The sequence below is a fragment of the Heteronotia binoei genome, chromosome 9, assembly GCF_032191835.1.
Source record: "Heteronotia binoei isolate CCM8104 ecotype False Entrance Well chromosome 9, APGP_CSIRO_Hbin_v1, whole genome shotgun sequence".
NCBI classification, from domain to species: domain Eukaryota; kingdom Metazoa; phylum Chordata; class Lepidosauria; order Squamata; family Gekkonidae; genus Heteronotia; species Heteronotia binoei.
In genome coordinates this window covers 101,243,555-101,271,450 of record NC_083231.1, presented here as the reverse complement: position 1 = coordinate 101,271,450, position 27,896 = coordinate 101,243,555, and the positions used below count along the sequence as shown (strand labels likewise).

General features: G+C 43.0%; 1 protein-coding gene across 2 annotated transcripts in view; it reads left to right on the top strand.

Annotated features, from left to right (window-relative positions):
* Positions 1-27,896, top strand: part of NUDT9 (nudix hydrolase 9) — a 131,968-nt gene that overhangs the window by 2,798 nt on the left and 101,274 nt on the right. The window contains exons 3-8 of one of the 2 annotated variants that reach the window (XR_009555821.1): positions 1,101-1,196; positions 1,905-1,991; positions 6,406-6,517; positions 7,467-7,613; positions 7,730-7,814; positions 9,020-9,398. Coding sequence is in view for 1 of the 2 variants with exons in the window: in XM_060247076.1 (XP_060103059.1) it covers positions 1,101-1,196; positions 1,905-1,991; positions 6,406-6,517; positions 7,467-7,613; positions 7,730-7,814; positions 9,020-9,213 (721 nt within the window). In the remaining variant the exon portion in view is untranslated. Of the gene's footprint in view, positions 1-1,100; positions 1,197-1,904; positions 1,992-6,405; positions 6,518-7,466; positions 7,614-7,729; positions 7,815-9,019; positions 11,858-27,896 lie in introns of those variants that run through there. The other variant, XM_060247076.1, reaches the window with a different exon arrangement.

Here is a 27,896-nt window from a genome sequence, read left to right as displayed (position 1 = left end):
TTTTACATGTCATCCGGCAGCGGTCCAGTCTTGCTTCACTACAAGGAATGTAGGTTGCTTCCAGCAGTGAACACATCATACATGTGGTGAGGCAAAGCACCCTGCTTTCCCTCTCCCTAAGGGTTTATGTGGATATTAGCAGGCCTGCTCCGACTTGCAGGTGTCTGTAATTGAGCCTCCCTGCCTACACCATCCTTCTTTCTTCCAAGGCTGGATTCAAGAATGTGGTAGTTGGCCGCTGTGAGAACCTGTGTTCAGTCCTATAACTAGATGGGAGGTAGAAGCAGGAGTGGATGTCATCATCTGCTTCCTTCAAGCAATGGAAGGTCCAGTTTCTTGTATGCCAATAGGGGAGGACTCACAGGTCTGAATGTTGCTTGCTTGCTCAAGGGATAGTGGTTTGGGTCCTTGACAATACATAACATCTTGAGCAACCTGTAGTAGTACTTCTCTTGCAGACCTCCTGGCAAAACGAAGCATCTCTGGCAAACATCTCCTCTGGCCCATCACTTACCACACAAGCCGTCCCCAAGAACTGGCTGAGAAGCCCATGCCAAGACGCAGGGCAAGTCTTGCAAACACAGGACATATTAACAGAGTTCACTAGGGAAGCATGGAGAGCACAGCCAATTCTGTACATAGTAAAGCTGCTAAGTCATTTGAAGGCTATGATGCTGGTGGAGGCAGAAGTGCACTGTGGCCACCAAAGCTAAAGCACTGAGATCTTGGCTTGTGTGATCCTGAACACATTTCACTGGCAGTTAGGGTGGGCAGTCCTCAGGTCTCAGAGGGGTCCCCGGGGGTTTTGGTGCTTCTGCCTGCAGCCAGCCCAGCTGACTGGTGGGGGACACCCTGCCCCCAAACAGCAGTATTGCTGTGGGATATTCCCAGTGTGATGACATCACCCAGAAGTGACATCATCCAGTCGGGGGGGGGGGTGTCCTGCAATGCCCCCCCAATCCCCCCGTGGGTGCAATGAGAGGACTTGGCAGCCCTACAGATTATGTTCCAATGAAATGGAAATGTGGTTAGGGTTAGGATATTGGTAATCATGGATTTTTTAAAAAGCAATTATCTTTTTTTTCGCCCTCCTTGAAAAGGAACAAAAATTTTTCTCCCAAGTTCAACGAGAAAGACGGGCAAGTGGAGAGGAAGAGCCTGAGCGGCATATATACGGTTGAAAATGGAAGGCCCAGGTATTTGTCACACTGCGCATATGAATCTTCAAGGCATAAGATTTTGGCATGGATTGTAGCCGCAATTGCCCCATGGCTGTCTGAATTGTCAGATATGGAGGCCATATCAGTGAGTTTTCAGATAAAGCTGTCTGTCATACTGCCCATGTGAGCTGTGTTGCTTTGCGGGGGGAGGGGGGGACCAAATACGTCTGACAACATGAGAGCACTGGAGGATCCTTTGCAGGTGTCCCCTGAAATGGGGCTTCTTGTTTCATGAGCCTAGTGCTTCATTACGTCCTAGTGCTGTGCCCTAGTTTTCCTTTGGGAACAGTCTCCTTGATATGGCATCCATTTTCAATGTGTGTTTGTAACAATAAGCCAGACTATCTGCAGCTGATCCCGCACCGCCTGTTTCCCCCAGCGTCGTAGCATATGTCAACTCTTCAGTATGACATTGTATATCTTGTTAGAAAGTTGTGAATGAAACCAAGGCACCTCCTTTGCATTTGTGTTAAGGAACTTTCTTTAGTGCTGCATTTATCTCCAGAGCCTTGCTCTGCCAGATCATAAATTGCTTTTGAGATGCCCCATTTGTTTTGAAAGCAGTATCCCATGTGCAAAGGGAACTTGGGACAATACACCCAAGTGGACACGAGGACTTGAGTAGCACAAGCTTTTTGATCCCAGCCAGAAATTCACTGACACTAACATGAGCACTTTCCCCAGGAATCCAGTGGGCAGAACAGGAATAGTCGGTCGAGGCCTTTTGGGTCGTTGGGGGCCAAACCATGCCGCAGATCCTCTGATAACTAGGTGAGTGACACTCTTGCCTTGTTTTCTCTTCCTCAGCCTCATCTCCAGTGTTTGCTCATGTTCCCTTCTGTTCAAATTCTCCCTCTGGCTTTTCACAGTTGCCTGTTCACGTTACAAAGTGAACACACATACATCTTGCCTGTATGCACATACATCTGTTTGTAAGAAAGAGCCAATGTGTCCTTGCTTTATGAATGAAACTGGCACCGGAATCTGGATGAAATGTGGGTTTTGCAGGGCTTTTTTTGTAGCAGGAACCCCTTTGCATATTAGGCCACACGCACCCTGATGTAGCCAAACCTCCTGGAGCTTACAGCAGGCCCTGTACTAAAAGCCCTGTAAACTCTTGGAGGATTGGCTGCATCATGGGTGTGTGGCCTAATATGCAACAGAGTTCCTGTTACAAAAAAAGTCCTGGGGTTTTGTATCACACATTAAACTGTACATGTGTAGATTATGAGAATTACTCAGTGCACATATGAAAAACTATGAAGTATACACTATGGATGATATATGCAACAGAGAGCATTCTCAGTAATAGCCCCTGCTCTGTGGGATGCCCTCCCCAAAAACATCAGAGCCCTGTGGGACCTGCCACAGTTCCGCAGGGCCTGTAAGACTGAACTGTTCAAACCTGCTTTTAACAGTTAAGGAGAGATGGCTGTTATTCCACAGCACCAACAATCTCACTGAACTTAACATAACTGAAACAAGAAACATCAGATTAACTAAAACATCAGCGTGCATCTTGGACTTTTTAATGACTCTATAACGGAAATGATTTTATTGTATATTTTGTTTTTAATATTTTATGTTGTTTTTATTTGTTAGCTGCCCTGAGCCTGTCAGGGGAGGGCAGGATATAAATCTGATTAATTAAATAAATAAATGCATTCACTGTAACTTGCAGACAGGGCCGTTGTCTCTTTTAGATTTCAAGCTATCTGGGGCCAGGGACTTGTTTAATCCCCCCCCCCCCCATTATTTAATATATTAATATCCCACCTCTGCTGGAAACTCCGTAATGCATCCAAAGTGGCTTCCAATTAAACTGAATAGAATGCCACCAATAAAAACAAGAATAATAAGAATAAAAGTCATTGCTGTGCAGTACAGACAGCATATGATTAAAATGTGGAATTTGCTGCCAGAGGATGTGGTGATGAGCTTTAAAAGGGGATTGGATGGATTCATGGAGGATGGATCTATCAGTGGCTGGTAGCCATGGTGACTAAAGCGAACCTCCACATTCAGAGGCAATCAGCCTCTAATTCCCAAGGAAAGGAGGCAACAGCAGGGAAGATCTCAGTCCCTATGCTCTGTTGGATCTCCTAAGGAACTGGCTGGCCACTTTGTGAGATACAAATGGTGGACTAGATGGACTGCCTGTCTGATGCAGCAAGGCTCTTATGTTCTTATGACAGCAGAAAAGTCTTTCTCTCATGTCTCTCATATTTGGAGGAGGACCATGGTCAAGAGCAGGGGTGTTGAACTCATTTGTTAGGAGGGCTGGATCTGACACAAATGGGACATTGCGGGGCCAGGCCATGTGTGCCGTAAAATGTAATGGGAGGTAGCAGAGATATAAACTTCATAAAGGACACAGACAAACATAATTAAAAACATCATGCTTTAACTTAAAATACAGACATGCTTAAAACTCTTACAATATTTTGTTTAAAATGAAAAGGTGGAAGAATAGTGGGATTTGGCAATGCAGTTTTAAAAATAAAACATCAAGTAAAAGCACAATGATCACAGCAGAAACTAAAAAATGTAAAATGCTCTGAGCCTGGGAAAATAATGAAATGTCATTGCAAGCTTCTCCCCCCTCCCTGGGGTCTACTCAGATTGGCAATGGCTCTCCAGAGTAATATCTGCCTTTGGCTGTGGGTTCCCAAGTTAGAATACTCACTAGGCAACAGTTCTCAGGTCCACTGAGCAGAGACAAGCTGGCTCGAAGCATCAACCCTGTATGTGCAGGGACACAACTCCAGGAAGTATGTGCTTCAACTGGCTATAGGAACACTGAAACAGCACAAATTTTTAAGGAAAACATGGAATGGATTTTCCATTAAGGTCTCTGTGTCCTATCTATCTGAGCACAGAGACCTTAAATGGAAAATCCACTCCGCATTTTCTTTGCAGCTTTGTTTCCTGCTGCACTCAGACAAGGCAGAAAGTGTAAATAAGTATTTTTAGTGAAGTAAAACAAAATTAAGGAACACTGAACATTCTTGAAATTTTCCCCACAAAGTCTCTCAACCAGATCATCGTCACAGGCTCATTTGACCAGGGTTGTCAAATATCCAGCCCGATATGATAACCTCTTCAAATAGGACTTAATGAAGACGTGGGTGAAGTCTTTAAATTCTTAGTGTTTCACTCGTGATGGTACAGAGAGTATAAGGAACCGCTTTTAAAAGGACTCCTCACGGTTTCAGTAGTTCTTCCTCAGCCTCTTTCTCCCGATGTTACACGTAGCCACAGCTCTACTCTTTACAACATGGATCCACGCATGCTCTAGTTTGCTGCTACCGGCTAGTGCTCCATCACGAGTGGACATTAAGTCCTATTTGAAGAGGCTATCATTCTTTGTGACTGTTGAGAGACTTTGTGGGAAAAATTTCAAGAATGTTCAGTGTTCCTTAGTTTTGTTTTGTTTTACTTGACTAAAAACGCATATTTACACTCTTTGCGTGAAAGTTTTATTGCTTGCGGTGGTTATCTTGTATTGTTTATCTTCACACCGGCTCCAGTTGTATTTACTAAGATAAGGCAGAAAGAGCTGGGAACTTCATCAGCCTAGGACCTTCAAAGGATAAGGACGGGTGGGGGGAGAAAAGAGCCTGGTGGGGCAGACGGTGGGCCAGTTATGGGACACGGGCTGGACACCTCTGGTCAAGAGAGCCTGTGATGATGATCTGATCTGCATACTTACAGGAAGAAGAAGAAGATTTTGGATTTATATCCCACCCTATACTCTGAATCTCAGAGTGGTCACAATCTTCTCTACCTCCCCCCCCCCCAACAACAAACACCCTGTGAGGTAGGTGGGGCTGAGAGTGCTTTTACAGCAGCTGCCCTTTCAAGGACAGCTTCTATGAAAACTTTGGCTGACCCAAGGCCATCTCAGCAGGTGCAAATGAAAAAGTGGGGAATCAAACCCAGTTCTCCCAGATAAGAGTCCGCGCACTTAACCACTACACCAAACTGGAAGGAATCCTTTATGTAGCTTGGTCCCAGACTGTATAGGACTTCAGAAGTCAAAACCAACAGTATGGATTGGATCCAGAAAAAAGAATGATCGCCAGTGTAGCTCTTTTAAAAGCAGAATAATGTACTGGTGGTAACTAACCCCAGCCGACAAGTGGACAACCATGTTCTGAACCAGTTGATGTTATCAATACCAACCTGTGCCTTGGGTGCACCAGAGGATTCCTGCAGACGGAAGGGATTTCCAGCTGCGGAGGGACTTCAGCACGTCCCTTCTCTCATTGCAGCCCAGTGGCTTTGCCTGCTATACAAGGAGTCCCCAGGAATGGGGGCGGGTGGTGGCTTCCTGGTTCTGAGTGTGAGGTGCTGCATTCCCTGATGGTGCTGCATAAGTAGCAGTAAATAATATGTCAGCTTATGTAGTCCTTTTAGTAGCAAAACATAACTGTGGGAATATTTTTTTTAAAAAGGTTCTTATTTTGTTTTTGCTTGTTTCTGTTTTTTCTGCTTAAGCCACCCATGGAGCCTCTCTTTGCTGAGGAAGAATTAGAACCGACGTTTCCTATGTTCAAACCCGTGTTCCCTCTAAGCTATGGAGTCTCGTGAGCAAAAATTCTACTTTGTGAGCTCCTGGCATTCAAGTTGCATCCGTTAGTGTGCTCTGGGGCCATCCTTCCTAAGAAGGCTGAGCTAAGACAAAAATGTGTGAGCCTGAGGCTAAAAAACCTGTGAACTCACTCATGCTAACTCAGTTTAGAGGGAACAGCGATTCAAACCCAACACTGTATAATGTGGTGCTGGAGAGCCAGTTTGGTGTAGTGGTTAAGTGTGTCGACTCTTATCTGGGAGAACCGGGTTTGATTCCCCACTCCTCCACTTGCACCTGCTGGAATGGCCTTGGGTCAGCCATAGCTCTGGCAGAGGTTCTCCTTGAAAAAGCAGCTGCTTTGAGAGCCCTCTCCAGCCCCACCCACCTCACAGGGTGTCTGTTGTGGGGGAAAAAGGTAAAGGAGATTGTGAACCATTCTGAGACTCTTCGGAGTGGAGGGCGGGATAGAAATCCAATATCATCTTCTTCTATTATTTCAAATCACTCTTTTTGTTCTCTCCAGTTTACATTTTCCCTGAATAATTTGGGCTAACCAATGGAAGAAGAAGAAAAATCTCTCCTCTTTCTTTTTCCTGGCGCCCCATCCAGGTGGAAGAGAGACAGCAGCGGCAATAAGATGGCTCACCCAGTTTCTGGCAAAAACATTTTGCAGTTCATCGCTATCAAAAGGAAGGATTGTGGGGAATGGGCCATCCCAGGGGTGAGCAACGGAATCCTTGCTGAATTGGCTTTAGAAGGGAAGGGGGGGTGGGCAGGCAGGAGAGAAAATAGCCTATAGTTTCAAACTCTGGGCGTGTTCTGCTGGTTGCTTTTTGATAAGCCTTTGATTCACAATTCATTTGTGGTTGTGGCAAAACTCTGGCGTGAGGCTGTTAATTTGTAATGCTTCTTATATCTCCTAGGGTGTGAAGTAATCCTTCTGTTTTGATTGCGAAACATTTCCTGTGCTACTCTGGTTAAAAAGTTACTAGATAATTATAGTCTTAAAATAAGTGAATGCTCTGTAGGAAGAGATAAGTTCAAACTACTTTACTAAGGCCAGGCAGTGTGCTTTTTGGTCTTTTACCTGGGGAATTGCCTTGCATCTCAGGGGAATAGTAAGAACTCATCACCTTGCCTTGAGAAACTAATAGATCTATCACATCCCTTCCTTTAGCCTTTGCAGTGTAAATGGATGCATGCATTACAGACCTAGCCAGCCCCTGGCCATTGCCCTAGCACATACTCTGTTTGAACTTCCTGCCTCCCAGACATGAAGTCCCTCCCACAATAGGATTTTTCTTGCAGCTATAGCTGTTTTCCAGCCAGCCAGCTCCTTCCCTGCGCTCTCATTGCGGCATAGCTGAGCAGCAGGCAGCAAGTCCTTTAAAGGGCCAGGGCATTGTTGCCTCCTCCTGAGGGATTCAGTGATCTTCCACACCTCTGCAAAGGCTCCCAGTTAGGCTTTGGTGATCTGCAGCCCCCCTACAGCCACTGCTGCCTCTCGCTTTGCAGAGAGTAACTTTGCATTTCCACAGCGTGGCAGGGACAGAGCTGTCATGGTCATGTTGATCACCACCCTAAGGTATGAGAAAGGTCCAAAGCCACACCACAGAGATGCTCAGGACTTTGCAAATATGCATCACCCTTGATAGATCTTCTCTTCCTAGGGCATGGTAGACCCAGGGGAGAAATTATCTGCTGCGCTGAAACGAGAATTCGGTGAGGAGGCTTTGAACTGTCTGCAGAAATCGGGTGCCGAGAAAGAAGAGCTGGAAAAGCAGCTGAATAGGCTTTTCAGTCAGGATCATTTTGTGGTGAGTGACCTCTCTGAGCCTGTCAAGCATGGTTCACAAAGGCCAATGGCACTGTTCTTAAAGTGCCTTGCTGACTACTGAAGCAGAGTCCTGATCCCACAGCCTTCCTTTTCCAGGTATATAAGGGGTATGTGGATGACCCCCGTAATACAGACAATGCATGGATGGAAACAGAAGCGGTGAACTACCACGATGAATCTGGTGAGTAATAGATGTTGGCTCCCTTTGTCAAGCAAGTGCGTATGTACTGAAGTGTTGTCAAGAGGGTTTTAGGGATAATGAGAAGCAGAGGTGGTTTGCCATTGCTTTTCTCTGCCGAATCTTCCTGGGCAGTTTCCCATCCAAGTACTGGCCCTGTTTAGCTTCCAAGATCTGACATGGGGCTATACAAGGGGTGGCCAAACTTGCGTAATGTAAGAGCCACTTAGAATAAATGTCAGATGTTTGAGAACTGCAAGACATGAACAGATGTTTGAGAGCTGCAAGGAAGGAAGGCAAATAAAAGGGAGGAGGGAGGGAGAAGTGGAAAGAAAGCAACTTTAACTTTAAATGCATTCTCCAGTTCGCCAGCTGGCTTGGCTTGGAGAAATGATTTAAAGAGGGAAATGCCTTCTCCAAGCTGACCAACAAGGCAGTGGGGGCTTCGAGAGCCAGACAATGTGTGTGAAAGAGCTACACGTGGCTCCTGAGCCATAGTTTGGCCACTCCTGGGTTACACCGTATCCTTTTCCCTACCTCCATCAGGCATTAGAAGCTTAAAATCTATTGGCAGTGGAGTCATTCGTAAATGTTCTTTTTTCAGCTTCTGACTCATTTGCAGTTCTGGGAAATTGGATGGCAGAAAAAAATATTTAATAGGCTGTTGTCATATTTATGTGGACACTGTGCTGGAAATTGTAAAAACCCAACACCTCAAACCTGAAAAATTTTATTCAGGTGGGCAGCCATGTTGGTCTGAAGCAGCAGAACAAAGTTGGAGTCCCGTGACACCTTTAAGACCAATAAAGTTTTAATCTGTGTGTACCCAGAATAAAACGTTGTTGTCTTAAAGGCACCACAGGGCTCAAACTTTATCCTGAAACATTTTATGTTAACTCTGGTTCTGTTTTAATGCCTTATTGCTTGTGGGACTGTTGCACAAAAATTCCAGATCCTGTTTTCTGTGAGCTGCAAAGGTTCTTCAAACAGCCTTATCCTTATGGATGTATTGTTAAGTGTTCTTAAGACTGGGCATCAGCCAGTGGGATTTTTTTTCATAATAGAGCGTTCAGTGGAAAGAACTTTTTTTTTAACCTTTGCACTCTGTAGTGGAAGCAGATATGGGTGCAAGTGGGGATGAATGAAATAAATGGAGGGTGAAAAGGTCAAAATTTTCCAACCAATGACAATGCCTCTTTGTTTAACAGGGGAAGCCATGGATAACTTGCCCCTGGAAGCTGGGGACGACGCTGGGAAAGTGAAATGGGTCGACATTAGTGACAAGCTTAAGCTGTACGCCAGCCATGCTGACTTTGTCAGGATGGTAGCAGAGAAAAGGGAGGCTCACTGGAGTGAACTGCCTGATCTTGGGTGCCACGGTGGGGCCGAGATCAAAGGATGAACATAGCCATGAAATATCGGGTGCCGGTTCAGCAGAGGGATGAAGTGTGAGTGCTGTTTTGAGAGAAACTAGTTTACTGCAGAAAGCGTAAACAGCCAGAGTTTTTATTTATGTCCCCTTGATTTCAGTGGGATACATTTAAGCACCTGCTTAAAACTTCTGTGGAAATTCAAAATGACTTACAAGTGCTCAATTTTTGGCTGCATTCTTCTTAGCAGGAAATATTATCCCAATGATTGAATAATATGTCTTCTGCTTCCTCTGTGCTCTTCATGTACAGAGAAGTAATATGGGATGTGAGAATGTGATTTAAAAAAAAAAAGACATGTTATTGAGAAGCAAAACCCAAATTACAAAAGTCCTCGTCGTTTTTTAGTGGTTTACATGATCTTGCTTTTGATATAATTGTGAGTTTCAAAGGTGGGAGAATTTGGGTGCTGGAAGTGCACAGCTGTCTTATTTTTACTCTTCCTCCTCCTTTTCCATGGCCAGATAAGCTTTTCAGACCCACAGATCTCTTTCTGTTCTTGTGCAGCATCACTGAGTGTCAAGCAGTCATGATTTCTGTACCAGTTTGTTGGCCATGGATCAGTCTCTTTTTCTAGGCTGATGCTGATCTAACGTTAGGGAGATAAAACCTTGCACTGTTGCCATTCCCAAACTCATCAAATACAATCTCAAAAGTAATTCAGGAGCCAAAACTTTGAGCCAGAGCCTGAACTCTTTCCGTATTGATCACACAAACCACCAGCAAGGCCTGAGAAGTACAAGAAATTAACAACAGTCCTGGCATCGTATTTCACTGCATTGTCATCATGGAGAAATAAATACAAGAACTAATCAGAAGAAAATGGAACACAGGTTTTTAACCCCAAGCGACTATGAATGCAACTTAGTAGGAAAAGTCATTCATATAGACACAAAACATAACTTAGAATTGAAATGCACTTGCAATATTTTGTTGTTGTTGTTGATTTTAAGATTGTAACCCGGGTTCCAAACCTGGGGCCTACCTGATTTCCTCCTCTGGCTGAGCACTTCCTACAGCTCCAGAGGGACCTCTGAGATTCAAGAACAGGGTTGTTAGACTATCCAGGGTCCTCAGAAGCTGTACTAGGGATACTGCCCTTTAGCTCCCAGCTGCAGAAATTACTTGCTTGAACCCACCAGCATTTTAAAAGTGTTTACGAGTTCCCATGACCCCAGCACTGAGGTGATTGTGACCTGCCTTCGTCCACTGTGCAGGCTGACCTTGTTTCCCAAGTGACCATTTTGGGTGTCTTTGTGCCGCAGCATGCCTACAAATAAATTTTCAGGCTTTAGAAACTGCTGCTGATTTTGCAGACATCACGCAAATCCAGTGCATTGCCACTATCACAAATCTAATAATGTTAACAGGCTTCGCATCCTCTGTCTCCTTCAGTGTTTTACTTTTCTTCTGAAGTTGTTTTGATGGTCAGTTATGTACCCTGCTGTATGTCTTGTCAGCCAGCAGCTGTTTTCTACAGTGTAGAACACGCCAAAGCAGAACGCTGTAATAAGTCATAAAAATACAAAACTGTGTGGCCCAAAAATCGTTTATATCACAATAAATTGTATTCAAACATATCTCACAAAACAATCAAAAGTGCAGAAGGATGAATGGAGCCCAGCTCCAGCAAGAATATCTCAGTTCAATTAGTCCCGTTCTGACAGAAGATAAAATAATGCGGCCATAAACTCCAAGCCCTTACAAGGAGGGAAAAGGCTCAAAAGAGCACCAGTGAAGTGAAAGTCCGTTCTGAGGGGCAGGTGGGGCAACAGCAGCAACTCTTCACCTCACTCCTCTTCGCTCGCCGGAGAACTCCAACATCAAACTCTCAACGCGTCTGTTGACTGTTCTTGCTGTGTATTTCGAAGAACTGCCCTAAGGCAGTTCACACTTTATCAAGAGCAAAATGGTACATGACTTTCAACTGCACTTCACAAATTTCATTCCAGGCAAATGCTTTGGAGTTCTCCGGCGACTGAAGAGTGAGGTGAAGAGTTGCTGCTGTTGCCCCACCTCCCCCGTGGAACGGACTTTCACTTCACTGGTGTTCTTTTGAGCCTTTTCCCTCCTTGTAAGGTGCTCTTTTGAGCCTTTTCCCTCCTTGTAAGGCTTGGACTTTATGGCCACATTAGTTTATCTTCTGTCAGAACGGGACTAATTGAACTGAGATATTCTTGCTGGAGCTGGGCTCCATTCATCCTTCTGCACTTTTGATTGTTTTGTGAGATATGTTTGAATACAATTTATTGTGATATAAGCGATATTTGGGCCACACAGTTTTGTATTTTTGTTTTCTACAGTGTGAATTGAGTCTTGGCTTATTCACTGCTGAATAAATCACTCAATTTTCAGTTTTCTGTTATCCCTCACCTTCTGTGTACTCTGCCTTCCTTTGATTAGGTTTGCTTGATTTTCTCCTTCTCCCACACAATGACACAAATCTTAGGACAGCACTGTAACTACTATACCACATGGACCACTGATGTTATGTATTGCACAGTGCCAAAACATCAAGATGGGATGGGGTGGGGGAACGACAGTATGCTTCAAAATGGATTGTATGAATTTCTGTCTCATTGCAACCAAGTAATAAAAACAACTCTGTGATGCTGATATTTTTGAAATTATTCTTTTATTATGCAATCTCTCAAAAGGAGCAACATGGCTTTCAGTCAAGAAACACGTAAGGCATTTGCACTAAAATCTGTTACTACGACTAGGGTTGCATTGCTGGTTATCTCACAGGTCAGATATTACCAGATGACTGCTTCCAACTTGGCTGTTGTCAGATCTTCCACGCAGTCACAAATGCCATTGTCTAGGTGGCACAGTTGAATTTTAATTTAATTGCACTTGTAATAAAGGAGCTGATTCAGTCCTTTAACAATAACAGTTAACAGAGTAGTAGGGATGGGCACGAACCGGCCCACAAACGACTAAAGTTCATGACAAATTCTGGCAGGTTCATGAAGTCCATGGCAAGTCAACTGGCATGAACTTTCCACCTGTTTGTGGCGGTTTGTGAATGGATAAATTTCCAGATAGACCCGACCGCTCAATCTAAATGTTTACAAACTTCAAAGCAACAGGGGGAATGAAATTTGGAGGAGATGTAGAGAAGCATCCAGGGAGGTCCCCTGCAACTTCGATGTTTCTAGGTTACACAAGATCCATTCTGTACACTCCTGAACCTGCACCTGTCAAAATGATGCCTATCAGTGGCCATTTTCCCAGAAAGCACTTTCATGGGGGCACCTTCTTTGGTGGGCTGTAACTGAGGCCCTGTAAATTCAATCCTCGCCAGATTTGGAGGACGTGTAAAGATGAGTCAGCTGGGGATCGCCTGTGAGTTTGGTGTCTCTAGCATGCTGGGGGTGGGGGCTGATCTACTGTGTCATGAACCTAATAAACAACCAGTTCATTTAGCCCTAAAATTGTGATGGTTGGCATGCTATGAACTGAACTGCATTTTACTGGTTCATGCCCATCCCTACTGATAAGCATTAACTATCAGATCCATAGATGATTTGTGCATCTGTGCTGATGTTCTAATATAGTAAATGCCTTCTAAAGATGTGACCAATATTTGGGCAATGCTTGACTTTGTTAATTGACCGAATCTTATTTTGACCAGTCTTAATTAAGATAATCAGATGCAGACATAATAGTCATAGCTTCCTATTATCTAACTGTACATTGACAGAAATTCAACTGTTTATCCTGAAAGTTCTGACTAAATATTTTGCAGCCATTTTCATTTTTTTTCTATGTTGCCTAAAGCCATTTAAACTAAGTAACTACTATTTGGGAGGCATAAAAATATGAATTGAAAGCAGAGGCGTTGAAGGATGAAAGACCAGCTCAGAGGACATCTACGTTCTTGGCATCACCTTTAGAACACAAGAGCAGATTACAGTCACACGACATGGAAAAGTTTGTCTTATGATTAAAAAAAGATAAGTGGTAACCAGGTTTTGGAGAGCAATGATTAAATAAATCGCAAGTACAGCATAGCATGCTGTATAGTACATGCATTGTCCTGCAAGACCAGTAAAGAGGTCTTTCACAGAGGTTTCCTTGTGGTTTTGAGTGCTGAACAGCATTTCTTCTCCAAGCTTTCTCATGGCATTGTTGTCAATTTGTTGTTTTTCTGTGGTGGACATGTCATTTCACTATATTTCTCAGCAGTCTGGCACCCAGACTGCAGGGAAAAGTTCCGCATGAAAGATCTCTGGTGGGGGGGGCGGGGAGCATGCAGCCAAGCAACCAACCATTAACTACCTGTTCTCCCTGACCCCTTTTTCTTCCCCGGGACAATAAACAAACAAAACTTCAATACTTGGGGAAGGGTTGATTCAAGTGGGCAGCCATGTTGGTCTGAAGTAGAACAAAATAGGAGTCAAGTTGCACCTTTAAGACCAACTTAGTTTTATTTAGAACGTAAGCTTTCATGTGCTCTAAGCACACTTCATCAGAAGGGTTGTTACAGAATGCACCATCAAGCCATTAACCATTTGATAGCTGGAAACAAACACAGATTTGATTTTTGTCCTGCCTGCCTTCCCAAGGATCTCAGAGCACCACACATAGTTTTTCCTTTCCTCCCCCCTCCCACAGCAACCCGACGAGGTAGGTCAATCTGAGAGAGAAGGAAGTTTTATGGCTGAATGGGAGCTTGAACTTTGTTCTCCTCAGTCTGTCCAACACTCTAATCTGCTATACTGACTTTCAGAGGAACTGAGATCTGGGCAGGATGCTATCCTGGGGCACTGAGAATGATGGCAGCAGTCCCAATTTAATTGTGTAAATTGGCTTGAGGAGCCCTGCAGAATTGAAAGGTAAAGTAGAAATCAAATAGACTTCCACCCCACACAAGCACGCCCTGTGGTATTATAAGCACTTATTGTTTCCCCTCCTCAGAACGTCAAAATCGGGGGGGCAGGGTGGCCAGATTAGTGAAATGATGTATGTGTATGTAAAATGCTGGTAAATCACAGTCAACTTATGGTGACTGCAGCAAGGGGCAAAGGAAAAGCAGAGGTGGTTTGCTTTCCTCTGCAGAGTCTTCCTTGGTTGTCTCCCTTTCAAGTACCAGCCCTGCTTTGCTTCCAAGCTGTGTTGAGATTTGGGCTATGCCGTGCTACCTTCCCTCTCAGTGAAATGATAGGTTGGTAAACTAACCCCTTTCGCCTCCCCCTATGCCCTCAGTGCAAATCAAAGCTATGTGGCGTGTAATGTTGCCTCTTCCAGATTAGATATATGTAATCTTTGTCACAGTTGTTTTGGCCTTGTAGCTAGTTCTCTGGGTGTTCCTGCTCCACTTTTAGAAGCATCACAAACATCCGCTGCTCAGAAATGGATTTAATAAACATGTTATAGCCAATTTGGATGGAAGTTCTCCCCTCCATTTTCATTTCCCCCCCTTCCCTTTTATATGTTTCTGGTTCAGATATTTTCATTTTTTTGTGCAGTCTTTTTTGTGACTGGTAACAATACATAATACGATGACATCTATATATTGGATATGAGGTTATTAAATGTCTTTGTATTGTTTTATTTTCTTGTTTGTGTTGTATAAAAATATAAAGCCATAAAAATTATTTTAAAAACAAACACCTGCTGCCTGTGGTATTTCAGCAACAGACTGGCCGTTCACAGTCAAGCCACGATCCAGGACGGTTTCCGTCAGAGAATTCAGTGTGCACATAACTTCTGCCCGTTGAAAGTAACGGGACACATAGCTCAGTTTTTTGTGTGTTTATGTGAAAGTTAAGTCCCAGTGGCTTCAGTGAAATTACTGCCAGCTGGCCTAAGATTTGCATCCTTAAGCCATTTTCGCTTCAGCTGCCCTATATTTCTGAAGGTGTTTAGACCAGGAAGCTGGAATGCATGTTTAAAAATGGAACGTTGTATAAATGGATAGCCTAACTTGTTTAAAGTTACCAAAATTAGACAGACTACATGCCAAGACGTTTCATAACATGCAGTAAACAGTCGTTTAAAAAAAGAGATGAAAATTGAATTTGTAAAAACAGAAAGCAGGGAATACATACTGAGAGAAGGTTCTTCGGCGGGGATGTTATTTCTGTCACAGAAAGTAATATTTTGTTAATCTAAAGCTTTAAATATGAACAGAGCACGCACACACACACCCGAAACAGAAACATACAAGGGAGGAAAATGAGAATGCAGAAAAACCCATTGGCAGTTGTCAAAACGCAGCTGGATGATTATTTGTTGGAGATGCTCTGGGCCAGGGGTGTCAAACATGTGGATCAGGCCCCTGTAGGGTTGCCAATCCCCAGGTGGGGGCAGGGGATCCCCCGCTTTGGAGGCCCTCTCCCCGCTTCAGGGTCATCAGAAAGCGGGGGGGAGGGGAGGGAAATGTCTGCTGGGAACTCTGTTATTCCCTATGGAGATTTATTCCCATAGAAAATCATGGAGAATTGATCCGTGGGTATCTGGGGCTCTGGGGGGGCTGTTTTTGGGGGTAGAGGCACCAAATTTTCAGTATAGCATCTAGAGCCTCTCCCCCAAATACCCCCCAAGTTTCAAAAGGATTGGACCAGGGGGTCCAATTCTATGAGCCCCAAAAGAAGGTGCCCCTATCCTTCATTATTTCCTATGGAAGGAAGGCATTGAAAAGGTGTGCCGTCCCTTTAAATGTAATGGCCAGAACTCCCTTTGGAGTTCAATTATGCTTGCCACAGCCTTGATCTTGGCTCCACCCCTAATGTCTCCTGGCTCCACCCCCAAAGTCTCCTGGCTCCATCCCCAAAGTCTCCAGATATTTCTTGAATTGGACTTGGCAACCCTAGGCCCCTGCAGAGCTCCTATTAGGCCCCTGAGCAACTGGCTGTCATCTGCTTCCTTCTCCCTCTCTCTTGCTTCTTTCTGCATAATAGCTTGCTTTGCAAGGCTTGCTCAATTGCACAGCAGAGCCACTGAGCCAAGCCTTTCTTCCTTCTATTGGCAGAGGCTCCTCCCTCTCCTGGTTCTCTGAGGAGGGAGGGAAAGAACCAGAGCTTCCTTTGCCCAGTTCCCTGGATCCCATGGGAGAAATACAAAGAAAGCACCTTTAAGACCAACAAGTGCTAACATTTTAAGCATGTTTTAAGTTTTTAAAGAAAAATTAATTGTGTTTGTCTGTGTCCTTTATAAAGTTTATATCTCTGTACTTAATCTTAAATAGGTACACCCATGGCTCGTCCCAATAAGGTCTCATTTCTGTCAGATCCAACCCTTGTAAGAAATGAGTTTGACACCCCTGCTCTAGGCTGATCCTGCATGGAACGGGGTTGGACTAGATGGTCTGTATGGCCCCTTCCAACTTTATGATTCTATGAATGGACAGTAGCACCCAGGTGTGGGCCAGGGGAGTTATTGTCTATAGAGGACACAGCTGCTAACTCAGCAGTTGTGCATTTCAAGGCACCATCGTAGGAATCCTGATGCCTTTGGATCCCCTTCCTCATTCATCAGTGCTAGGATTTAGTCCTCCCACAAACTGCTGCATGAGCAACCATTGCATTAGAGAAGTCCTCTTTGGCCCCTCACAATGCTGGGAGAAAAGGCAAAGGGTCTGTAAAATGGGTTTATAAATGCAGCAGAAGCAGGCTCTTTGTTAATAATAATAATATAATAATAATAATAATAATAATAATAATAATAATTAATAAATAAATAAAATTTTATTTATACCCCGCCCTCCCCACCAAGGCAGGCTCAGGGCGGCTTACAGGCATGTCGTTTTAATTTTGATGCCAATAAGGTTAAATTGTATTGCCAGAGACATACGTAAAATACTTACCCCAAGGGAAGGTGGCCTGCCCTAAAAATGCACAAAACAGTATAGTTAGACTTTTGAAAGAAGTCACTTTGAAGCTTGCAACAAGGCTTCTGTGACAGTATCATTGTAAACAGGCCAGGAAAGTTCAATTAACTAACCAGTTAGTTTAACCAAGTAAAAACTGAGTAGTCAGTTATTAAAGAAACCCATTATTAATTGAGCAACAAGTTCAGGAGAAAAAGCTAATAATTTTTAATACCAGTATCGTGGTCACAGTCTGTAGAAAAAACATTTTTGTTTGTCTCACATAGAAGAAAATGCTTCTTTTTTCTTCAAAGATAAGTATTAATCATATGTAAGATTAAATTGAGTGAATCAATTAATGGATAACTGTGTTGTCCTAGGAAAGGTTACTTCAGTCTCAGCCCACTGAGATCAATAGACTTAGACTGGAGTAACACTACATAGAATTGTGGTAGAAAACTCATAAGGTTAACTGTGTTTATTACAGAACTGCTTGCATGTATACAGACCTGTAAGTATAAAAATACTTACCCCAATTGGAGGTGGCATTCCCTAAAAACGTACAAAACAATACATTTAGAAAAAAAATGAAACATATTGTAATTATGTTTCATTAGCACCTTTAAGACCAATTAAGTTTTATTCAGGCTGTTTACTTGGGCTAATTCCGCACTACGGTTGCTCCGGGGCAGGCTTCCATTTCTCTCCAGAGCAAGCTGGTGATTTCGCACCAGCTGCTCCATGCCGCCATTCTGCCCCGGGGCAACCTGTCATTTGCCACGCAGCAGCGTAAACCTGAAAAAAACATGTTTTTTCAGAAAGAAAGAGAAAGCTAGCTAGCTTTATGAAAGCATTGCATTGTAAACTGCAGGAGAAAGTTTCCTTCAACTAATCAAACTGATTAAAAAGTGAATAGACTGTTGTAATGAAGCTCATTAATAATTGAGCGATAAGTTGTTTTGTTAATTATTTATGTTATTTTTCACAGTTATATGGTAGTTCCTATATTTCTTTTTTCTTCAAAGGCAAGAACTAATCATATACAAAATTAGGTAGATTGAATTATTCAATTGATAAACTGTGTAATCATAGAAAAGGTTATTTTTGTCTCAGCCCACTGAGATCAATAGGCTGAGACTGGAGTAACTTCACATAGGATTTCAGTAGAAAACTCATAAGGTTAATGGCAGTTTTTACAGGACTAGTTACATACATTTATGCAGTTATAAGAATGAAAATACTTACCCCAACTGGTGGTGGCATTCCCTAAAAATGTATAAAACAATACATTTAAAGAAAATACATAAAACCAAAGCAGAAGGCAGAAACATAGTATAAGCTGCGATGTTTAGTCAGCTAATTAATTTAAAATATTTTAGTAAACTAAACAAAAACAATTCCTAAAGACTAAGATTCACTGGGGCTAATCCTTACACCTAATTAGTTCCTATATTTCTTTTTTCTTCAAAGACGAGAACTAATCACATACAGAATTAGGTAGATTGAATCATTTAATTGATAAACTGTGTAGTCTTAGAAAAAGTTGCTTTTGTTTCAGCCCACTGAGGTCAATAGGCTTAGACTGGATTTAGGATTGCAGTAGAAAACTCATAAGGTTAATTGTGGTTTTTACAGGACTAGCTGAATTTATGCAGATATAAAATACTTACCCCAACTGGAGGTGGCATTCCCTAAAAATGTACAAAACAATACATTTAAATTAAATACTTAAAACTAAAACAAAAGGTATAAGCATAGTATAAACTGCAATGTGATGCTTAGTCAGCTAATTAATTTAAAACATTTCAGTAAACTAAACAAAAACAATTTCCAAAGATTGAGACTCACAAGGGCTAATCCTTACACCTAATTCTGAACAAGAACCTAGAGTATGGATCAAAAAATCTACACAACAGAGCCAGGGACAGACATGAGGGTTTTTTTCTTCAAACATGAGGAGAGTTCTAGGTTTGTAGAACTATCTGAAATATAAAATCCATGGGGAGAGGCTTCTTTAAATCAACCACCAAATAGAAGCAATGGCTGTCGCTTTAAGAGATGAATATCCAGTGAGACCTCATGAAATTACATTCCGGGATGTCCTCCTGGCAATCTTTGTAGTTGCTAGGCAACCATAACTATATTGCCCAGCTTTCCAGGGCTTGTTTCTGTCAGTCAAAGGCCACAGGAGGAGAAGAGAGAATATAGGGGTCACGAGATACCCTCATGAGATCTTGGGGTTTCCCTCTTTAAATTGCTGATGGAAATTATCTTAGAGGAGGCATTACTTCTCTGTCACACAGGAAGGAATGTCAATTCTAAGATCACACCGTTGTGGGGGGGGGGGTTGTCCAGGGAAACCTGAGGTGTTCTTTTTTTGCCAAGCTACTGAGCTACTCTGGTTGAAATGTATGTAGATTTTGTCATTCAGCAACCATTGCAATTGACTTAATTGTGCTCATGTACACTAATAGTATTTACAGAGACATATGTAGAACGACAGTACTTACCCCAACAGGAGGTGGCATACCCTGAAATGTACAAAACAGTATATGTAGACATTTGAAATAAAAAAAGGGGGGAAAGACTTCTCTGAAAGCATTGCATCAAAATCAGAGCAGAAATGTTCCATCAACTGATCAGTCAGTTAAACTAATTAAACAGTGAACAGTCTGTTATAAACAAAGGCATTATTAATTGACCCAGAAGTTATTTTAGAAAAATTGTTAGTTAATTTAAATACAATTAGGATCTTATGTACAGTTACTCCAGTCTAAGCCCAGTTGTTGAAATCAGTGACCTTAAACTGGACAATCCTATGTAACTCTACATAAAATTGCACTGTAAGATTAACTGGATTGTGTTAATTACAGGGCTACTTGCATTGACATAAGTATTAAAAGATGAATTGTCCTACAAATACTCAAAGGAGTATTTGCAGAGTGGTAAGCTGCAGTATTACAGTCCAAGCTCTGCTCACAACCTGAGTTTGATCCCGGCAGAAGCCAGATTCAGGTAACTGGCTCAAGGGTGACTCAACCTTCTATCCTTCTGAGGTCAGTAAAATGAGTACCCAGCTTGCTGGGTATAAAGTGTAGATGACTGGGAGAGGCAATGGCAAACCGCCCCATAACAAAAAGTCTGCCAAGAAAACACTGTGATGTGATGTTACCCCATGGGTCAGTAATGACTCGGTGCTTGCACAGGGGACTACCTTTACCTACAAATACACAAAATAGTCAATTTAGACTATTAGGCGTTAGACAAATAACACAGCTCCTTTGAAAGCATCATACTGACCTGGATCTTCTCAGAGAGGCCCTGTGCTAAGAGCCCTGTAAACTCTTGGAGGGTTGGCTACATCAGGGGTGTGTGGCCTAATATGCAAAGGAGTTCCTGCTACAAAACAATCCCCTGGATATATGTATAAAAATACTTACCCCAACAGGAGGAGGCATACCCTAAAAATACACAAGACAGTATATGTAGATATTTGAAAGAAAAAAAAGAAGGCTTAATTTAAAAAATCCTTTGGTTAAATAAATATAAGCTTCTATTTGATTAATTTCTTAAAATGCTAGTCAGAAAATAAAGAATTCTTTCCCCAAATCATGCTATATTCTAATACAAATCAACTGAATTGAATTGAAAACAAATCACCCAATATCATATAAATTATACAGTATCTGTAGAAATTGATAGTGCAGCATCATCTGGGATCCTATATATGATTCTGGTCACCACACCTCAAAAAAGACATATGGAGCAGAGGTCTACCAGTGGCTACTTGCTGCAAGGTATAGATGGAATGCTGTGTCTGGGGCAGTGATGCTCTATATTCTTGGTGCTTGGGGGGAGTGCCCACTGATGGACTTCCTGAGGGTACCTGATATTTTGCCACTGTCTGATACAGAGTGTTGGACTGGATGGCCCACTGGCTTGATGCAACGTGGCTTCTCTTATGTTCTAACGCAGATTTAATTAACAAAGCAGTTAAAACACATACAGTGAATATGATTGTGTTAACTGAATAATACAGTAATATATACAGAAAGAAAGAGAGAGAAAAATATAAACATTCTTACCCCTACAGGGAATCCGTAGAAGTTCTAAAAAGACACAAAACATTAGATATTTGAAAGAACTAGTTTTAAGCCTAAAGGAAATAACACAGCTTCTATGAATTTCAAAAGAAACATCCAGTCAATTTAATCTCTTAAATCAATTGTGTTCCATATTAACTGGGTAGCACATTTCTTTTAAACAATGCTGATTATTATTATTATCAGGGCTTTTTTTTTAGTAGAAACGCACAGGAATGCAATTCTGGCTGGCTTGGCATCAGGTGGTGTGGTCTAATATACAAATGAGCTTCTGCTGGGCTTTTTCTACAAAAATACCCTATGCTAAACAATGGTGATGTCAGGGTATGTGGCCTAATATGAAAATGAGTTCCTGCTGGGCTTTTTCTAGAAAAAAGCCCCTGATTATTATTAAGCTTGACACAGCAGTCAACAGGGCTTTTTTTCTGCCAGATCCCACAGAAGCAGAGCTCCACCACAGCCAGCCAGGGTTCCAGTTGTCCCAATCTGCCATGTGCCAACCACATGCTTTCAGGGCAGGTGGTGTGGCCTAATATGCAAATGACCTCCTGCTGGGCTTTTACTACAAAAAAAAAGCACTGGCAGTCACCATCTTAAAAGAAGCATTCTTGCTTCGTTCTCAAATAGGAGGGAATATCTCTTTTAAGATAGTGTTTCCTATGGGCGCGGTCACACGCACCATTAGTGACGACACAGCTCCATCTGGCTGACGGATTACATGTGTTCGTTCAGACATCCACATCTGTCAATTGAGTGTGATCCGAGGTCATCCAGGCTTGCTACGCATGAATGGCGTATTAATTTGACAGCACAGAAAGTCTGGCCCTTTTTCAAAACAGCGGCATAGGATCGGCTTTTTGTTGTTTGGACAGCTCACGCACGATGCTGCCTCTCACCCAGCAGACATGCACATTGCCAGATCATCCGGAAATCTGAGGTGACGCTTCTGCTTCTCCAATCAACACAGGATCAGAGGGGGGGGGGGGAATCGTTATCCCACTTTTCAGAACAGGAAAAAAATCTTTTTTTTCAATGTGGAGGATTTCAAGATATCATTGTCACTGCCAATTTCTAGGAAAATAATTCCTGGCAGTTCCGTGGTTTGGATCGGCAACGTTAATTCTGGAAACTTTCGCTCTTCCCCCCTGCCTCTGAAGAAAGTTTTGATTTCCCAGCTCCAAACAGTTGGGCGCATGTTCAATGGACCCCCTCCCCTCCCAGAAATCACCATCTGATTACACATGCTCCAAGAAAGGACCGTGATAGTATTGGATGTCTGATCGCGTACAACAGAATGAATCGCATTCTTGGATGCTCGTCTGAACTGCCCTGCATCGAATCAATATTCAGCAGTTCAGATTTGAGCGCTATACACCCGCTTTTAATGATACGTGCGACCGCACCCCTATGATACCTAAAACTCAAGTTAGTGTGCTTTAGCATTCACATAAAACTTTACAGTTTAATTGTAGAGTAGGGATGCCCACCATGCTGCTCTTGGGCACCCATAACACATGCTGACACCTTTCCTGAGGCCCACCAACTGTTTTTAGAAAGTAGGGAGTGGGTCACATAGGATTTTTGCCCAGCAAGACTTCTGATTGGCCATTGGATATTTGATTGGCAATGTAGATTTTTTTAAAAAAAAAAACCCTTTGCTTTGGCAGCTACTGCTACCATAGCACAAAGATCTTTGCTTTGTGACAGAAAGTAAGCTGCCTCAGCCTTTTTTGTGCCTGTCTCTGCCTCCTGAAGCAGTCATTTTGTGGCTGTGCCTACCCTGCTGTTTGAACCCCTACTCTATCACAGAGGCTCACTGTGTGACATTGGGTCAGTTGCATACTCTGAACCTAACCCATTTCACAGAGTTCCTGTGTGGACAAAATGAAGGAAAGGAGAATGCTGTTGGGGCTCCCAGTGGAGAGAAAGGCAGGGCATATATGAAATAAACAACTTTTGGGGAGCCATTGTGTTATATTGCTTAGAGTAGGGGTCTCCAACACGGCTCCTGTGGATGCCATGGCTCCTGCTGATACCTTTCCTGGAGCCTGCCAAGTGTTCTTAAAAAATGGGCCAGGCTTTTGTTCAGCAGGCCTTGATTGACAGTGCAGATTTTGGAAAAGGTGCTTCAGCAGTAGGTGCCACGACAGTTCACAGCTCTTCACTAAGTGAATGAAGGCAAGCTGTGTGTATGCCAGAAAAATATTTTCAAATCATTTTAAAAGGCATCTTGTTCAACAGAACTTCTGTCTGAAATGCTGAAGAGTTACTATTAGAGCGACACATAAACTCACTCCCTGAGATTTTATGAACCTATGAAGCTGCCTTATACTGAATCAGACCTTTGGTCCATCAAAGTCAGTATTGTCTTCTCAGACTGGCAGCGGCTCTCCAGGGTCTCAAGCTGAGGTTTTTCACACCTATTTGCCTGGACCCTTTTTTGGAGATGCCAGGGATTGAACCTGGGACCTTCTGCTTCCCAAGCAGGTGCTCTACCACTGAGCCACCGTCCCTCCCCTAATGTTTATGTTGGGGTCTGCTTCTTGTGGCAGCCATTATACGGTTGACTCCACCTCCTGCGGCCGCCATTTTGTGACTGTGGCCACCACCCAGTGGTGGCAGAATTCCAAAAGTAGCTGAAGGCTCAAAAAGATCAGAAACCCCTGGATTAGGGTATCAGACTAGGATCTGGATGTTGGAAATCAAAGACTGTATGCTGTCTCTTACCCTCAGAGGCGGCTACAACAGTTAAAGAGATAGATGGGCTCAGGACACTGACCATCCTTTCTTTCTGTCTCAGATGACTTCCTTCCTTCTGTTCTGACACCTTCTTTCACATGCGCACATTTTGCCAGATCTCTCCATCTTGGTATCACGGATGCAGGACATACATTTTTGCATCTATGTCCATCCTAGTTAGTTAGATTACTATCCTGTCTCTAATTGTTCCTGCCTACAATGGAGTTCCTCTAAATAAAGGAATTCAGTTTGCAAAGATAAAAGAGACTCCATGTAACTTTGCTTCTTATCAGCACACACAATCAGACTAGAGATGCTTTGCTGTGTGATAAGTCTTGTGGAGTCTGCTAACTTTGCTAAAGATTCCTGGTCATACCAAACCAGAGCATCTGACACTGGAAGACCCAGGTTTGAATCCCTGCAGATCATTATAGAGCTTGGTTTTGCCAGCCCTTGACCATATGATGAATGAAGGAACTTACACCGTAAAGTTCAGGAAATCTGTTCCAGTATGGGCCCATCTGAGAAGAGACAGAAAGAGAGAATAAATTCAGGGTGATGAATTCACACATCAGAGGTCACTGAATCTGCAGAGGGATGCTTGAGGCACATTAATTAGAACCTCGGCCTCTTTCTGTGTCAATGGTTATTTCAGTGATTCTCAAACTAAAGACATTGACAAATCGCACATACCAGACAGCTCTTTTTCAAAGTGCTTGTGGCAAGCCCTATAGGTAGAGAAGTTTTCACTCTCTTCCAAATAATACAGTGTGAACCATATCAGCTATGCATCAACAGCAAGGTGAAGACAAATGGTTGCATTGTTGGTACATGGCCTACACTGTCAGGTCTCCAATGGTCACTGTTTTTTTTTAGGGCCAAAGCACAAAAGATCCTGAGCCAAGTCCTATTCAACCTCACCCCTAGATTAGAAGGGACTTTGCACTATAGACAGCAAGAAACGTTGTTAGTTAATAATTTCTAGATAGTAGTTAGATGAACATTGGTGAGCAGGGTTGGAAAATTGCTGGATAATTAAGGGGGCAGGTTTGGGGGAGGGGAGGGGGCGACAACAGAATCAGCGAGATGGGCATAGAGTTCACCCGCCAAAGTGTTGGAAAAGGCAATGTCTGGTGTACAAAGAAGAAGAGAAGAAGACCCTGAAGGGGGTAGCAAGAAGACAGATGGGACAGTGAGATCAGCACCCTCTCTCCTTTTGAGTGTCATTCCTCATCTGTCTCCAGATTGCTATCCTGCTTCTTCCACAAAGAAAGACCACGTGGTGATAAAGAGTGTGTCTGTTTGAAATGACCATAGCACTTCAGAGACAACTCATTGATGGAATGAAATTGGCTATATGATACCCCTGTCCCTGTGCCACTTTATTCAGAATCAGGCGAACAACAGATAAGATCCAGTTTAGAACAGTAATGTGAAAGGGGTCTAAGTCTCTCCCTCTCCCTCTCTCTCTCAACTAGAGATGTAGTTAAGACCAATACTCCCTCTAACCTGTAGAGTCTTGTGAATGACCAGGGCTTTTTTTTTTAAGAAAAAGCCCAGCTGGAACTTATTTGCATACTAGGTCACACCCCCAGATATCACCATTGTTTCACACAGGGCTTTTTTTTGTAGAAAAAGCCCAGCAGGAACTCATTTGCAAATTAGGCCACACCCCCTGACATCACCATTGTTTCACACAGGGCTTTTTTTGTAGAAAAAGCTCAGCAGGATCTCATTTGCATATTAAGCCACACTCCCCGATGCCAAGCCAGCTGTAACTGCGTTCTTGTGCTTTCCTGCTCATAAAAAGCCCTGTGAGTGACTGGCATTAAAGTTGTGAGTGAGCAATATGGCTACTACATAAATTAGTTTGTTCTGGGGCTATCCTTCCTGAGCTAAGACAGAAATGTGTGAGCCAGAGGCTAAAAAACTGAGCTAGCTCACACTAACTCAGCTTACAGGGAACACTGGTTAAGACCCTGTCTCTGTCTCTCCCCTTTACTATCAAGTATGTTAGTGGTGCACTATTGCTGTGTTAATTACTCTGCCCACACAAAGAAGCCATTTTCTCCATGGGAACTGGTATCTTGAGTTTGGAGATCATATATAATTCTGGGAGCACTCCAGGCCATCCATGGAGGTTGGCAACCTTAGAAGAGACCTGGACAGCCAGGCATGCAATGCACCTGCCCCACATGTGCATGAGAAGTCTGAATGCTACTCTTGTGCATGTGCAGCCCGTACCTCTGCTGGCAAGGAGGCAGGGGCTGTGTAAGTGCTGACACACGGATGAAAGAGAACGAGCTTTTTCAGAGCTGGAATACTGCTGCACCAAATCTCTCATGTGATTGCGCCCATAGTCTTGACCAGAGGTGGAATTCTACCAGGAACTCCTTTGTATGTTAGGCCACACACCCCTGATGTAGCCAATCCCCCAAGAGCTTATAAAAAGAGCCTTGTAAGCTCTTGGAGGATTGGCTACATTAGGGGTGTGTGGCCTAATATGCAAAGGAGCTCCTGCTAGAATACCATCCCTGGTCTTTTCAAAGGACTTTTGGATACCCTGCATTATCCTGATGGACCCTAAAAGCTCCCCAGATACCAACCTTATACCTGTGGGGTTCTGTGTTCAGCCTCTGATAAGATCCTGACAAGAGTGCCTCAGCCTGCAGTGCTAGGGATCTGATCAGAATTAGGCCCTTGGAGCATTTTTAAATGACTTTAAAATGGCAGCAGTGTCCTCATTGTGGTCACAAGAATTTGCTGACATATACTGAGGCATCTACAGATGCAGAAATGTTGCATTTGATCTACTCTTAATCTTAATCACGAAGTCTTAATCACAAAGTGTTTCTTTGGTGAGGACAAGTTTCCTTCGCTGAAGGGAATAACTGGGTTCAGTGTTCTTTTTCAGTAGATTTGTGCAAGTGAAATGTACTGAAATGATGAAAGCCGTACAGGGCAGAGACACTGATCTGAAAAGTGTTCCCTCTGTTAATGTAAAAGCTGGTATTACCTGTGCTGCTTGCTGAGGTACTGCAACTTGAGTAAATGGTACAACTCCTCCTGATAGTTGAGGAAACTGAGGAAATCCTGGTACTAGAGGGAGCGGAGAAGCTGCTTGAGAAATCAAGATGGGGAGACGCTGTGGAAATACAAAGTCATGTTATCCAGGTACTTCTGAATGAAATGGTATCGTTGAGGGATTTAAGAATTGTGACCCAAACCAGAGACAATGGGCAGAAGCAACCATAACAAACGCTATAGGATGAGAACAAATTTGCTGCCCTGAAAATACATTTTGGAAACCAAAAACCCACTCTGGAATGTATGTTCAAACTGCTGGCATTCTACTGAAGCTAACACATGCACACACTCAAGATGAACAATAATAAGGTTATTTACCTCTCTGCTGGCAATTGATCGCTGTTAAGATAGATAAGAACAGAGTTAGTTCAAGTGGAAGAATACATTTGATCCTTAGTGTAATAAAATGAAATAAAACAGTTTTTGCAGAGTACTGCCCTGGAAATCAATTTAGGCCGATTCTGCACTGGGCAAAAGAGCCAGTAATACTACCCTCTCAGATGGTTCAATCCACACTGAAAACTGGCCTCACTCCTGTCTAGCTCCTGCTTTTTCGGTACGATCTACACTTGAAATCCTGGAACAGGAGTGAAGCTGCATTAGCCTCGGTGTTTCTGCTTACTTTCCAAGAGCTGTTTTCCAGCGGACTTTTAGTGGGTTTTATTCTTTCTGTAGCTTTTCTTCATTACCACCAGCAGGTGGCGCTTCCTGCAGCAATCCTCATTGGTCGGTCCTATGTGACGTCCTTTGTTATCTGATCGGACTACCAGGTAACAAAAGGAGAGGAAAACTCCTGCTGTGAGAGCTGTTAAACATATCAATGGATGGCCAAATTGACACCTAGGCGACAGGTCTACACAAAAAAGCTACTTGGCTTTCATGTGAAGATGCATTTTTTTCTTCTGGCACC